The sequence below is a fragment of the Puma concolor genome, chromosome A2 (genome assembly GCF_028749965.1).
Source record: "Puma concolor isolate L17-30 chromosome A2, mPumCon1.1.hap2, whole genome shotgun sequence".
NCBI lineage: Eukaryota > Metazoa > Chordata > Mammalia > Carnivora > Felidae > Puma > Puma concolor.
Genome location: NC_141668.1, coordinates 45,049,678 through 45,064,660, shown reverse-complemented (window position 1 = coordinate 45,064,660; position 14,983 = coordinate 45,049,678). Strand labels below are relative to the sequence as shown.

At 39.1% G+C, this 14,983-nt stretch overlaps 1 protein-coding gene across 5 annotated transcripts in view; it reads left to right on the top strand.

The window, feature by feature from the left end:
• BMPER (BMP binding endothelial regulator) overlaps window positions 1-14,983 on the top strand; it is a 258,092-nt gene that overhangs the window by 165,617 nt on the left and 77,492 nt on the right. For 4 of the 5 annotated variants that reach the window (XM_086692840.1, XM_025929717.2, XM_086692833.1 and 1 more), the window contains exons 12-13: window positions 7,678-8,007; window positions 14,644-14,980. In XM_086692840.1, the coding sequence (XP_086548966.1) occupies window positions 7,678-8,007; window positions 14,644-14,980 (667 nt within the window). The remainder of the gene's footprint in view (window positions 1-7,677; window positions 8,008-14,643; window positions 14,981-14,983) is intronic. The other variant, XM_086692859.1, reaches the window with a different exon arrangement.

The following is a 14,983-nucleotide window of genomic DNA, read 5'->3' as shown; positions in this document are numbered from 1 at the left end:
AGAAGGCGTACTCTGTTGTAGCCCCAGATCTACATTTTATATGTCTTTTATAGATGGACTCAACTCATGTTGCCTTTTCAACAAGTCTATGTTTTACATGTATGCTGCAGTCTTATCCAGCCCTATTTTCACCAGCAGTGGATATCGACTTGCTGGATTTGCATACTATTTATAATAATAAAACTAATAGTAACTACTCTCTGAGCATCTATTACATTCTCAGCACTTTTCCAATACTGTCTTTATCTTTATAACCAACCTGCAAGGTAATTGTTTTTAGGACCACGTTATAGGTGAACAAACTTGAGGTGATACTAGGTAGTCCGTGCATGATTTTGTAGTCTTTAAGTGGCAAGACTAGGATGCAAACCCAGGACTGTCTTCAATGCAACATATTTCATGTTTGCAAAGCTCTAAAGTGAGATTAACTTACAGATTGAAGCCCACCTCTTTCAGCTCAGGTGCACAGCCCTCAAGTGATAAATAATAATTTCTAGTTTATAGACAGCAGACATATTAAGGTCAGAGCTTGGATGGCAAGAGAGATAAAACTGAATCTTCTCTAACAAGTTTGGTGAGTTTCCAGTATTCTGGAAGGCCCTCTGGAGGAAATGGATAAAAAGCTGGTACAGACCCTGAGTTTAGGAATGTGTAATGTAGTTGGGGAGATGAAATATAAACATATCAAATAAGAGAACCATATAATATCATTTATAATTAACTTCTAGATAGTGTTCTTAAGCTAGAGGTGATGGATTCCTTGATCAGTCTTGGGACAGAGAGTCCATGAACCTCTACATTTGAGTGGATACGTTTCTGTGCATTTGGGAGGAAGAATGGCTCACACCTTTCTTCAGATCCCCAAAGAGCTTTGTGATCCCAGCTAGTTCACAACAACTGAGCAGGATGCTGTGTACAGGGTATAAGTGGAGGCATCAAGTGGTGATGAGGAAGGCACTGGCCTCAGAGCTGCAGAGCTGGGTTGGACTCTGTCTTTACTGCTTTTGGCCGAGTGACCACGGGCAACATGGCAATGTCTCTGAACGCATTGCTAAGAAATTAGGGTAATAATATACAGCGTGCAGAGAAGTAGTGAGGATTAAAGGGGATAGCCAAAATGTGGAAAGCATCTGGCATGGTTCCTGGCATAAACTAGTCACTTTAGACTACTCACCTCAGCTGTCACTAAATGTATTAGTCTCCTATTGCTGCTATACAAATTACCACAGACTTTGTGGCTTGAGACAACACATATTGTTCTGAAGATCAGAATCTGAAGTGGTTCTGAATGGGCAGAATCGAGGTATCAGCAGGGCTGTGTTTCTTCTGGAAGCTCTGGTGGAGAACCTGTTTGTTTGTTTGTTTGTTTTCATCTTTTTTTAACACCTAGAGGCTTTTAACACCTTTTTGGCTTGAGACCCTATTCTGTCTTCAAAACCAGCGATGGCAAGCTGAGTCCACCTTGTGCTATGTCACTGTGACGCTCACTTTTCTGCCTTTGTCTTTCACTTCTGAGGATGCTTGTGATAATGTTCATCCTGCCTGGATTATCCAGGATAATCTCTCCATCTCAAGGTCAGCTGATTAACAGCCTTAATTTCATCTGCAGCCTTAATTCCTTTTTTTTGAGAGCATTAATGAATGATCCAATTGGTTAACTGGTTAAGGAAAATCCTGTTGATAACCTGCTGTATGTTAGTCATTACCCATCTATTTTAGTAAGTTCAGTGTGGGTAGTTTAGCTTTTTCTGCTAACATGTATTCTTTAATTAATTAACCCATTCATTCAACAAATATATATGGATAGCTAACTTGTATTATAGCAGGCATTGCTGTGAGTAATGCAAGATGAATCCATGTAATACGTATGTATATACCTCCAACTTACGAGGAAGTGTGCCAGGCACTGAGAACAGAACTTACATATAAGGAGTTTAAAACCTGATTTGGGAATTAAGGGTACATTCTAACTATAAGTTATGGAAGAAATTGATTTATCATAAGCCTGCAGTGGATTTGGTGGTGACATTTTTAACCCTCAAACTGAAAAACATAATGCATCTGTAGGATAGAGCATTTGAAGTTAAGGCTGTCCCAGATAATCTGAACCATTGGTCAGTTTTGCTTGGGGGACTTAGAGGGATGCTGCGTCATTGGGGAAGGCACTGTGCGGAGTTGGCATTTGAACCAGGAAGTGAAGGATCCATGTACTGTGAACTGTCAAGTGTGGGACAGGCACAGGATACTGCAGGGGGGGAAGGTGAGAAGAAGCACTGGGCTCCGTTGGGGAGGCCCTAGAAAGTCAGCCATGGCTTTGGGGTTAGGTGTATTTCAGATTAGATCTTGAAGGTATGGACTGCTTTCTTTGATTTTCTGTTTGAGACTGGTGAGTATATGGAAAATATGTGAAAAGAACTTTACATTCTTAACGGTATCCCTACTCAACTTAATATATGTGTGTGTGTATATATATATATATATATATATATATATATATATATACACACACTATATATTCCTATATATACACTATATATACCTCTATATATGTATACATATATACATATATATACACATATATATGTATATATATATACATATATATACACATATATATGTATATATAGGTATATATAGTATATACTATATATATGTATATACATATATATACATATATAATATATATGTATATATGTATATACATACATATGTATATACATACCTACATACATATGTATATACATATATAGTGTATATATACATATATAGTGTATATATAATATATATATACATATATATTATATATGTATATATATGTATATACATATATATAGTGTATATATATATAGTGTATATATATGTATATATAGTGTATATATATATGTATATTAGTTTCAGGTGCCTATTCAACTTTTGAAAATCAGTTTTTCTTATATAGATTTGTAAGTCTGTCTGGTGAATTATAGATTTGTAGAAAGAAACCTACTACCGGCTTCCTGCTCACCCTCGCCCCCATTCGCACAGTAAAGTTAGATTACATTTTTAGTTAAGAAGACAAAGATGCAAAATCTTCTAGGAATCCAGGTGCCGCTTGTTGGAGCATCTGTTGGCCCCTGGAGTGCGCAGGGCAACAGCTGTCAGGGACACCTGTACGTGAGGCCAGAGCCTCCTGCATGCAGAAGTTCAGTTTCTGCTGGGGCACTCACAGCCTTTTTATGTCAGAGGCTTACGTCATGTTCAGGAGGAGCGTAGACCAACAGCATCAGGGCTTGTGTTAAGGGCAGTGTTTCTAATCTCAGCCTTTCCCGGTTCTTTACCCAAATTTGGCACATCATCACGAAGCTTACCCACCTGGGGTTCCCTGCATGACCCAAGGACCCAGAGTCCCACAGGGCCTGATTCCCTGCAATTTGTGTTGAGGAACGTTTAAAGCCGTTTTTTATTTGATAGACTTTCTTGTGGTTAGGACACTTCTGGAAATGTGCTGATCTGTGTGGTGCTGTGGTGCCATGAGTAGGGGAAACCCTCCTCTTTGCAGGAGAAAAGGACTGAGGATGAGAGTCATCTTCTATGTTTTCAAAGTGATTTTAATGACTGGGGAAATCTTACGACATAGTAAGTGACGAGGAAATAAAATTTCATGTACAGGATAATCTTAACTGTGTTAAAATACACATACTGCGCGCACACACACACACACACACACACACACACAATTGTAAACAGTGGTTATTTCTTGGTTGCAGAACCATGAATGATACTTTTTTTCTTCCTTACTCTTTTGTTTTTGTTTGGTTGTGTTTTGGGGAGAGGGGTTTAGAGTCTGTTTGATTTCTCTTACTTTCTTTATAACATTCTGTATAATTTTCCCTTAATTTTATTTGACTGATGTTTTGAGAATAATCACTGCTCTCAGAAGGAAGGCATTTCATTAGAATAAATATATCAGTGGCTGAAATACCTATACCTGATGAGGTTAAGAGAAAAATATTGGAATTATGTTTTTAGAAACAGCCTGACTCTCTTAATTCTCGTTGCAATCTTATTAAAGCATGGAACATCAAAGCAATGTGTTTTAATCCAGTGTTTTTAATTTTGTAAGGCAAATATTCTTATTCCAAAAGTATACCTAGTCATTGTAAATAATGAAATGTAATGTAAATAATAATGTAAATACACATAAACAAGAAGGAGGAAAATACATGTCACATATAATTCTATTACTTAAGAGAAGAAAAACCCACTCTTAATATTTGGGTTTATATACTTCTAATGTTTTTTTATGCTTAGACATTGTGTACGTATGAGGAAAACAAACCAAACCAAAAATGACATTTGATGATTTTATTTAAAGGACTTAGAAAAAAACATACCACTACTTGTAAATTGGAATTTTTCTCTCCATCCTCTGACTTAGACACATTCAAACAAGGTTAGTTATAGAATGGTCCATTTATCTAGCTCTAACCATCACTCCAAGCTTTCCAGAATAGTGTGACCAGACATCTGGACTTTTTGGACTATAGCTCATTTCACTGGGTCTGCTGAAAAAAAAAAATGGTATGAGCTTACAATGTTCATTTGTGTCCCTTAAATGTTTGTCTAGCTTTTGTCCTTCCAGCTAGGTGGCTTGTGTGTCCCTGGAGATTCGCACTTTAAGCCATCCTCCAGTGCACATGCTCATTGCTCCTGCAGGATCTGGCATGGGGACCTTGAGGTGCCAGGAAAAAGGGCCAAAGTTTCAAAATTATTTTAGCTTATGATACAAATGTCCCCAAATGCAACACATAATTCTCAAGCATCTTCCTAGTCATGAAATTTTGTTGGCCTCTTCTATCTCGCTGTTACACAGAAGAATCATTCTGATCTCCAAACCCCTCTCTTCCACAAGTTAGGGCCTCTTGAAAAATATCTTTCCTGACAGCCTTGTTCACACATGATTTCCCTCGCCTGGTCCCCCTGGATGTCCCTCATTGCTTTCTGCCCAGCTATGAGTAAGCTCAGCCTTCCCTGGGGCCACCATAGGCTATATATTTTCTGTTGCTTCTTTGAGGATTTGCTCAGTCATTTAACTGGTCTTATGTACAAGCACTCACATTTTGACTTTAAAAACAAAATTATAACAACGAAAACAAAAAACAGAAAAGCAAAAGGAAGAAAGGAAGGAAAAGCATCACTCATGGTTCTGCCACCCTGAAATAACCACAGTTTACAGTCTGTGTGTGTGTGTATTTATTTTAACACAGTTAAGATGATCCTGTAGACAGAAATTTGTTTCCTATTTTTCACTTAACATGTCATAAGTATTTCCTTAATCGTGAACATGATTCATAAACTTTTTCAATGACTAGATAATAGTTCATGTTATGGATTTACTACCAAGGGCTTAGCTGTTTGTTTAATGTTAGGAGACAATCTAAATATCCATTTTCTTACAATGTATCTGGGATCAATAGGCATGTAGAACAGCACTAGGGGAGGTAGTGATTCCTCGGTTAATGCTAGCTCTTACTGGTTTTGTTAATAATAATTTGGTTGCAGTTGTCAGAAAACCAGCAGAAGCCCTGGATTGTCCATGGTGCAAGGAGAGGATTGCTAATTGCAGACTCTGGGCAGGTGGTGTAGGCATTTCCTCTTCCTGCTCCCAGCTGAGAGAGGATTTCTTCTGGAGTATTTCAGCTCCTCCATTAGTGCCTTGGCCTCTCCAGGCTGAGATCCATCTGTTTCAAGCTCGAAAGCTCAAAAGCCTTGCTTGGTTCTGGGTGATTTCTTGGGTGTGTTAAAAACTCTGAAAAAGCCCTTCTCTTGAATTTGGTGCATCTGGTGGTCATGTGACCAGTCTTTTTGTGGCACACGATAGTATTAACCCAGAACTATAATTTTCCTGATGCCACTTGGTGGCAAGTTGTCCCAAGAACTGCCTTGCCCCCGTCAATGAGAAAAACCAGCATTTTCATGCCAGGGAGAGATTCCATTTGTTAGAATGTGAGGGAAATGTGTGATGGGACAATTTTGAAAGCAGTCGTGTGGAGAGAGGACTGGAACATGCATTATGGGTTGGTTAGATAGGTGGGAACACTAGTTGGGGGTGGATATAGGATTAGGAAAGTGGGGGGTGGAGTTGGAGTCACAAGGAAAAAACGATTAAGGACAAGAAAGGAACAGAAATGGAGGGCAAATTAAAATTTTGTCGCTGAGCTCTCAAAGCTTCTCTCCCCATCCTGGTCTTCCACCCTCTTCTCCCAAGTAGTGCCTTTTATATATTCCTTGAAGTATTTGTTCATTGGAACTATCCTACACACAAAAATCTGTATCTTTTTGAGTCTCTATGAGTTATTGACAAGGAAAGCTAACTTAGAACAGGCAGTTAATTTACCAAATTGCAAATACATGTGATTTATATGGAGTCCAATGTAATTGACATATGTAATGACATAATGTATCATAATACAAAACAACATTACTCTCCAAACACTTTAGAAATTAAAAGCACATGGTTGCCTTGGATCCCATTGGTCCTATCAGATCAGTTGGCACATCCTCCCTCTGTATTGACTTTTAATTATTCTCTTACATATTCAGAGCAATTGCTTATAGGATAGTTTCATATTCTTGACCTATGCTGGTGTTAAATGGAAATTGATCTTTTGATTATAGTTCTTTCATCATGTGGGCTGCTTTACCTAAATGAATTCCTCATTTCCTGTATGTTCATGCCTCCCTGAAAACAGATAAAAAAATCTTTACGTGGAGAACAAATCAATGCCAAATATTGTTTAAGAAAAAGAAACGATGTTTAATTTTCTCTAAAACTTTTTGAGATGCTCCAAGTGTAAAACTTTACCTGGGTTTCACAAATATTTGAATGAATGGTATTTTGAAGTGATGAATGCACTGGAATTTCCTAAATCTACTAAATGATGGGTTTACAATTTATTTTTCCCCAATTTTAGATTTTGATACACAGATCAAAATATCGAACCTTATATTTGTAAAAAACACAGGGACTATTAATTTTATTAGTACTTCATTTCCTAGTGGTATTTAAACATGTATCTATTTGGCAATTCTATTTATTTGTCCTTAGTAAATACATGGGTGTTGAATATAATACCTCTAAAAAATGAAATACAATACTTCTAAGGAATGAAGACCCATGAGTAACATTTAGAATACGATGTTTCCACATGTTTTTGAATCAGTTAAATGGAAATAATACTATTACTTTGCTGTATTGTCGTTTATGTTGCTGCCATTTATTTATTTATTTATTTATTTATTTATTTATTTATTTAGGTTTTGTTTATATGTGTTATGCAGTGAGGCCAGTTCTGTGCACAAAATTATCTTAGTTTTATTTCTCCATAGCTTATGTTAAGACCATAGAAGTATATCAAGGCTCCAAAACAGAGATGGTTTAAAAACTTGGAAGTGTTATAAATAACTTTCACGTATAAAAGTACCTGAAATATTGCATGCCCCGTGAGGTTTGGCACAGACTTTGAAAACAACCAGTTCTTTTTTTTTTTAAGTTGATTTCCACTAGTGCATCTCTACTAAGACCCTCCCTTGCCTGGCAGGTGCTCCCTCCAGGTTTATTGCAGGGACCCCTCTTTGATTTCTCTTTGAATCCTTTGAATCCTTTATGACCTGCTTTTGTCTCTCACTCATCCGCAGAGCCTGGCGTTTGCACGGTATTCGGAGATCCCCACTACAACACTTTTGACGGACGGACATTTAACTTTCAGGGGACGTGTCAGTACGTTTTGACAAAAGACTGCTCCTCCCCTGCCTCGCCCTTTCAGGTGCTGGTGAAGAACGACGCGCGCAGGACCCGCTCCTTCTCCTGGACCAAGTCTGTGGACCTGGTGCTGGGCTCCAGCACCGTCAGCCTCCAGCAGCACTTGACCGTGCGCTGGAACGGCTCGCGCATCGCGCTGCCCTGCCAGGCGCCCCAGTTCCACATCGACCTGGATGGCTACCTCTTGAAAGTGACGACCAAAGCAGGTGGGCTTCTGTGTCTCTCTGGCTCTCGCCTCTGCCTCACGAACCCGCACAGCAACGCCACCTCAGTGTTTCTGCAGCAGGCGTTGCCTCACCCCTGCTCACCAGGGCTTCCGCCTGAGACCTGGAAGATACCACAAAATAGCTGGAGAAATCTGCAAACCGCGGAGCCCTGCAGTCCGGCACCAGTCACACCACCCTTGTAATCTGCTGACATCCTCGTTCCGAAAATAGCACTTGTGCGCCCAAATAACTTCTTTCTCATGTTTTGTTGCAGTTTTAGGACATTGATGTCCAGCTTGGAATTGTCAGTGTTTCTCCCAGCTCAGCCGATAATGTGCAGTTTCACATCTGTGAGGAAGAGTTTTCTTGTTAGCATCTGTCCAAGGCGGGGGGGGGGAATCCTCAAAAGGAAACCACAAATGTGTGTGTGTGCAGATGGGAGTGTGCGTGGCTGTGTGACCAGCAGTGCTGTCCATTCTGGACCGTGGGGAAGGTACTTGCTGGGTTGATGTCTAGAACCATGAGCTCCACTGGAAGATGCTTAAGTTGCTCTGAAAGCACTGTCCCCCAGGCTTGGGTACACGGAGGTGCTGCCACTACTCTTTCTCAGAATCCCATGTTACCTGAGACCCACTGGACCCTCTATTCCACTCCACTGTCAGACACATCCCCCCAAGGCCAAACTGTTCATCGTTGCTAGCAAGTTACTCCCAGGGGCTCGGTGAAGGCTCAAATTCTTGCCTGCGGGATGGCATAGCTAAAGAGGCATCTTAGAAGCGGAACGCAGTCCTTCAATAACTGCCCCCAAAAGTGAATTCAGTTCATTTACACATTCAATTATATCATGGTTCCTTCCATGCTACCTTTGGCTGATGCATATTTTTGGATATTGAACTTCATGTTCTCCTGGTGTATGCTCTTTCGGTCAGCAGGATACTTGAGGAAATCAGTATGTTTCTTGCTTTTTGTGTTTGTGAGAATTTAACAGTGTCAAAGCATCAATTATGTTCCAGTTCCTTTAGATAATATGGATCCAAAAGGGAAATATTTGATAGAGCAGGCACTTCTAAAGCATTACAGAGTCTGTTCTCTGCTGCCCTTCAGAACCTTGTTAATTGTTTCACTTCAAGCCAAAATACATTTGACAAATTGATCTGAGTTTATGGAATGCCAGCTTAGCTAAACAAAGGCAGCAAGCCAGGAGAAGCTTAGGGAGCTTTTATTTAGGGAGCATAACATGGTTGCAGTGAGAAAAATTTAAATATTAATGTATTGGAACATTCTATAAAGGGAGGATTCCCAACTTCACTTTGAATGTAGCAGGTGTCAAGAGATCTATTTATTCAATTTTAGAGGGCTTAGTCCTCCTCAGAAAATTCAGACACCTGTTGTTTTATTCAAATGCCATGTCACTCTGTAGACATAGGCCTCAGCTCATTCCTTTAACGAAGGCTACAGTTTGTGGCTCCCTGTAAATTGTGCACAAGATAGCTCATTATTATACAGCACTAATTAGAAGCACCTTGCTTATCTGTTTGCATGCCAGCTGAACACAATGGATTCTACTGATACGGAAATTATTGGTCAACCACAGCCCAATTTTCAAAGGGATCCTGGATACCGGAAGATTGCTAACAGTCTAGGAGGTTCGATACTGTTCCCCTCATAGCTGGCAATACCGTACGGAATAAGTTTACTCTTGTAAGGATTCCACATTGTAAAAATTAGTGAAAGGATGAGGCTGCTAGGAAAATAATAATAGATCATAAACACCATAATTAGATTAGTGAATTTAACTCTTCTTGGCCTTGAACTCCGTTTTACAATTTCCTTTCTTCTTTCCATCTCTGTTACCATGATGCAAGTAAGTCATGTGATGCCCTTAATACCCAGCTGAACAATTACCCGTAGCATAAACTTTCTGCTTCCTAGGGAAGAACTGTATTCCTCTGGGCACTAACCATGCTTTGAGATTATCCTATGAGTGGAACACTTCCATTTCCAGATACTAGTCTTCTCGCAAGACCAATCTCAGTCTGTACTACGCCTTAGGGATATTTTTTTTTTTTTATCACCTATTGATTGTCTACTTAAAATATCACAGTATATCCTTGGAGTGTTCTTCTCCCATAGATTATTTTTGTAATTTTGTAAGCCTCATATGATCAAAGGGAACTTTTTTCAAAATAACAGTTTATATCAAGCCTACAGCTCGGAGGCTGGGAAGTGGGGAGAAGTGACTCTTGGCCCTTGTGTTTTATGAACTCAGCACTTCATGACGGAATCATTTGGCAGAGGAGCACAGGTGGCCGCGTGGCTTGGTGGGATTAGGCTGTAGCTGCCTTACCTAATAACAACCGGGGTGGTACAGAGGGCACGGGGCTGGTTTAGTAGCTTGAGAAAGCACTGCCCACCCCCATCACACTCCTACCCCAACTCTTGGCACTTAGTGAATAATTTAAAAATATTTCCTTTCTGCCATCTGTTCACTTCATCAACTCTACCTGAGAGAGTTACGTCAGCTCCACCCGAAGGCATTAACACGTGGGAGTGTGGTTTTTTATTTTATTTTTGGTAGAGTTCTACACTTTATGAACCTGGAGACTATATATATATATATATATATATATATATATATATATATATATATATATATATATATCTTTATTTTTTTTTCTTTTTTTTTTCCTTTGGTATAAAATCTGAACAGAAAAACCATCAATGTTTAAGCATTACTATGGTATGTCTATAGATTTTGTACCTCCTCTGTCTTTAAGTTGGGCAACAGCAAAAGCAATAATGACCAAAAAAAAAAAAAAAAAAAGAACCAAAAAAAACCCCCCAAAAAAACAAAACAACAACAAAGCAAAGCAAAAACAGCAAGAAAATAAAAGAACAATGACTTCTCCCCCTCAAAAAACAAAACATAACAAAACGAAACAAAAAAACACAACCCCAAAACCAGTGGTGTGGAGCCTGGTCATACATTTGAAGGGTGAAAAACAAGTTGGTAAAACATTCACTGGTGAGAAGGGATAATTGGAAGGCGCTTTATGCAGTGGAAGGAATGTGGCTGCTGCTTACACCTCCAGATGGGACATGTGCTTTGGCTTTGGCCTTCTGACTCTGCCAGTTATTTCTACTCAGTTTCCCGTGCAGAGGAATTGGGAAACTCATCCCAGCTGTAGAAAGAACTAACCCCAGCCTCTCAAACACTTCCACAATGTTTTCATCTCGTAAGATGCCTATTTAAAATGTCTTTTGAAAGAGCAATTTCTTCATTTATAACTTATTCATTTTTTGCCTGTCACTATTGTAATTTACTTTGCATGGATTTTACTCACGTAGAGGGTAATAATAATCATGCAAACACATATGTATATGATACAGCAATAGACAAAGCCATCTGTAGTTGGGTAAGTCGTCCCTTAGCACTGGTCCATGAAAATCCTCTTAATATAATAATAACAAAGGAAAGAGGAGGAAGAGAGAGTGAATTACAAATTATTCTCTTACTTTTGGGACCGTGTTTTATGACTGAGAGGTCAAGAGTTTTGAGAAGAGTTTGCTAAAAACGGTGGGTCTGCATCTTCCCAGACATGCAACGGACCGGCAATCCATTGCATGAAAAGAACATAATGACTGGCTTGTCCACTGTGAGTTGATTTCACATGAACTCAGTTGCCCAAACTCTCAAATTTGTTATATCATTGTCAGTAATGATGTTGGAACTCCTTTGGATATAAATTCTCAACCATTGTGGCATTTGGAAGAATAGTATTTGCCTACTGTCTAGGAAAGAGATTTGCAGTTTGGAAAATTTTGCAACATGGAAAGTCTTTGGAATTATGCTCTAAAAGTTAGAATGCTGTATGGAATTGATTTTCTTCCCTCATTTCTCTTGCTGGGCAGCTGCCTGGCTACAGGCTTGTGAGGTCATGTTTCTTCTATACCTTAGAGAGTTTATTACAAATCATATTATAGTTTGCTTGTCTTTTTTTCAAAATTGTTATTTCAGTGTCTTAACTAGCATGAAATTCACAATTTCTCTGGCTTTGCAGATTCAACTCAAAATGTATCAATTTACAGGGTAATTCATTCATTTAGTGAGTACACTCTAGGTGCCAGATAATGTATTCGATGATGGGGTATGAAAAAATATAAATCACTTTATAGGAGAATTGTAGTTGTCAGAGATGACACCATTGTGTCACAGAGATCCACAGAGGAGGGCAGTCCAGTGTGTGGATAATCTCACAGTGTGTCCTTTCTCTGATCATCTTGCCCCATCACTCTATTCTCTTCATCAAATTACTCCTAAGAGAGATTTTTTTTTCTTTCCAGGCTTTTATTTAAATTCCAGTTACATAACATACAATGTAATGTTAGTTTCATATGTAGAAGTTAGGGATTCATCACTTACATACAACACCTGGTGCTCTTAACAAGTGCCCTCCTTAATACCCATCACCCATTTAACCCATCCCACTACCCACCTCCCCTCTGGTAACCATCAGTTTGTTCTCTATAGTTAAGAGTCTGTTTCTTGGTTTGCCTCTCTCTAAGAGAGACTTTCTTATGACCTTCTTTCTTGCTTCTTTATCCAACTCTATTTAATTTTCTGAATCCAACTTCTTCTCCATACCAAGAGGTCTTCTCTACCATTTGCCTTGTACTAAGAACACTTCCATTCCTTTCATGTACCATACAGTGATTTCCATATGGGCCTGTTTATTTCTTGAGAAACCTAGTTTTACAGCACAGATTTATTCTGTCAATAACTCCCTAACGTGGATTTGTAACTCTTTCTTGTGGCAGTTGTGTGGCCTACTCACAGGAATGCTATTTGGCCAGCCTTCTCTCCTCTTGGATCATGTTCTGACTTAGGGAATATTGGCTTTAGAATCTTACTTCTGGGCATTTCTTACTAATCTGACATCACTCTGATTTTGTCTTATGCCAATTTTATATCCAGACAAGATCCATTCCCTCCTCCTCTGCCCTTCTCTTTCCCATCACTGCCTTATCCCCCAACTTCTGAGCATCTGTTGGACATTTGTCCACCAACCTAGTCTTGCAAGGTCTTCTAAGAGGAAAGTCATGTTGCTTTTTCCAGAGGCTCAGTAAAAGGCCAAATGAAAGACTAGATTTTGTTAGAAACCCAAGAGGGTAAGACTTAAAAATACATACAGGGGAAGACTTTCTCTTTTTCTGTTAAAAAAAAAAACCAAACAAAAACTTTTTCTTTGGTAAAAGAAATTATTACACAATTCTCTCTCTTAGGAGACAGTGACAGTGAATAAGGAGAAGTCCTAGGGCAGAAATGAACATCAGCCTTTTGTAGATGTTCTCCTGGTGTTCATGTCACAGAACTGGTACCTACTTTGTCTATTTGCTGGAAACTCAGGCACTGCCAGGGTAATATCAGGAAAAGAGTAAGAAAAGCTTCCAATGCACACCTGAAACATAAAGAAAAACTCTGACCAGAAAGAAGAGTTTGTCATTTGCACTGGAATGAACCTCAAAAGGCTTTTCATAAAAGTCCTCAACTTTATCTAATGCACAGTGTCTTCACACACAATATCAGGAGGTACATGAGAACATTTCTTCTTGACCTTTTAGTCAGACTGATCTGTGCTGTGTGACCACATAACCTGGCTGTCCTACATGTGATATAGAAATTCTATTCAATGGGGTCATTTCATCAGCTGATGGATCTTGGAAGTCTTGGGCTAGCGTATCTGAAAAAACATGAATATTTACAGACAGAGCCTCCAATATTTTAGATGGTCAGTTCTGCAAACTAAGAGAAGCCTATATTTTCTACCTTCCGGAGTGAAGATTATTTCCTTGGTGAACAAGATTGTACTGTCCTGCTGATTCTATCTAGCACATGAGAAACTTTCCCCCATGGCCTGGTAGCCTCCAGTGCCTTCTCAAATGTTGAAGTTTATGATCAGCTTGGGGCTATGAAGGTTGGAAGGGTTCCACAACAACTCAACCCTAGGAAACATTGATTAAACAGCCATCCTTGTTTCAGGGATGTCTGTAAAACAAAGAGGAGGCAAACATTTGTATTTATATAAGTGTTCTCCTTTGAATAGGATCTATTCAGAAGCTATATATTTATTACCTTGATACTTTCACTATAACAAATAACTTGGAAATTTTCATTTGACATTTGGTATAATTGCATGGAGGATTTTTGGATAAAAAGAAGATTACGTTAAAAACTATCATCTTTGTTATCTTTACATTTCTACATTTCACTTATCATTGGATAAATGAAAGCACAAGTTGGACCAACACAATTACTATAGGAAAGGGCAAAACTATAAACTTTAGAGGACCACGGTCAATGAATAGTCCTCTGCAAGGCAAGCCAGGGTACATAGGTATCAGGTTAGGACAAACTTTATACGGTTTAAAACTTCTGAACCCCAAAAAGTAAGTGACTCATGTAATGTCATACAACATTTAATGTGGTGAGATTTAACAGTAACAGGAATTTGGATAGACACTTAGTGTTCCTTATTAGAGGTTAGTCATATGTACTGTGTCCTTACATATATGCACTTGGGAATAATTGGTGGATTCAGAAGTGGTTGATCCTCTTTTCCTCTCCTTTTACTCCAGGTTTGGAAATATCCTGGGATGGAGACAGTTTTGTCGAAGTCATGGCTGCCCCTCATCTCAAGGGCAAACTCTGTGGTCTTTGTGGCAACTACAATGGACATAAGCGTGATGATTTAATTGGTGGAGACGGAAACTTCAAGTTTGATGTGGATGACTTTGCTGAGTCCTGGAGGGTAGAATCCAATGAGTTCTGCAACAGACCTCGAAAAAAACCAGTGCCTGAACTGTGTCAAGGGACAGTGAAGGTAAAGCTCCGAGCTCATCGAGAATGCCAGAAACTCAAATCCTGGGAGTTTCAGACCTGCCACTCAACTGTGGACTATGCCACTTTCTACCGGTA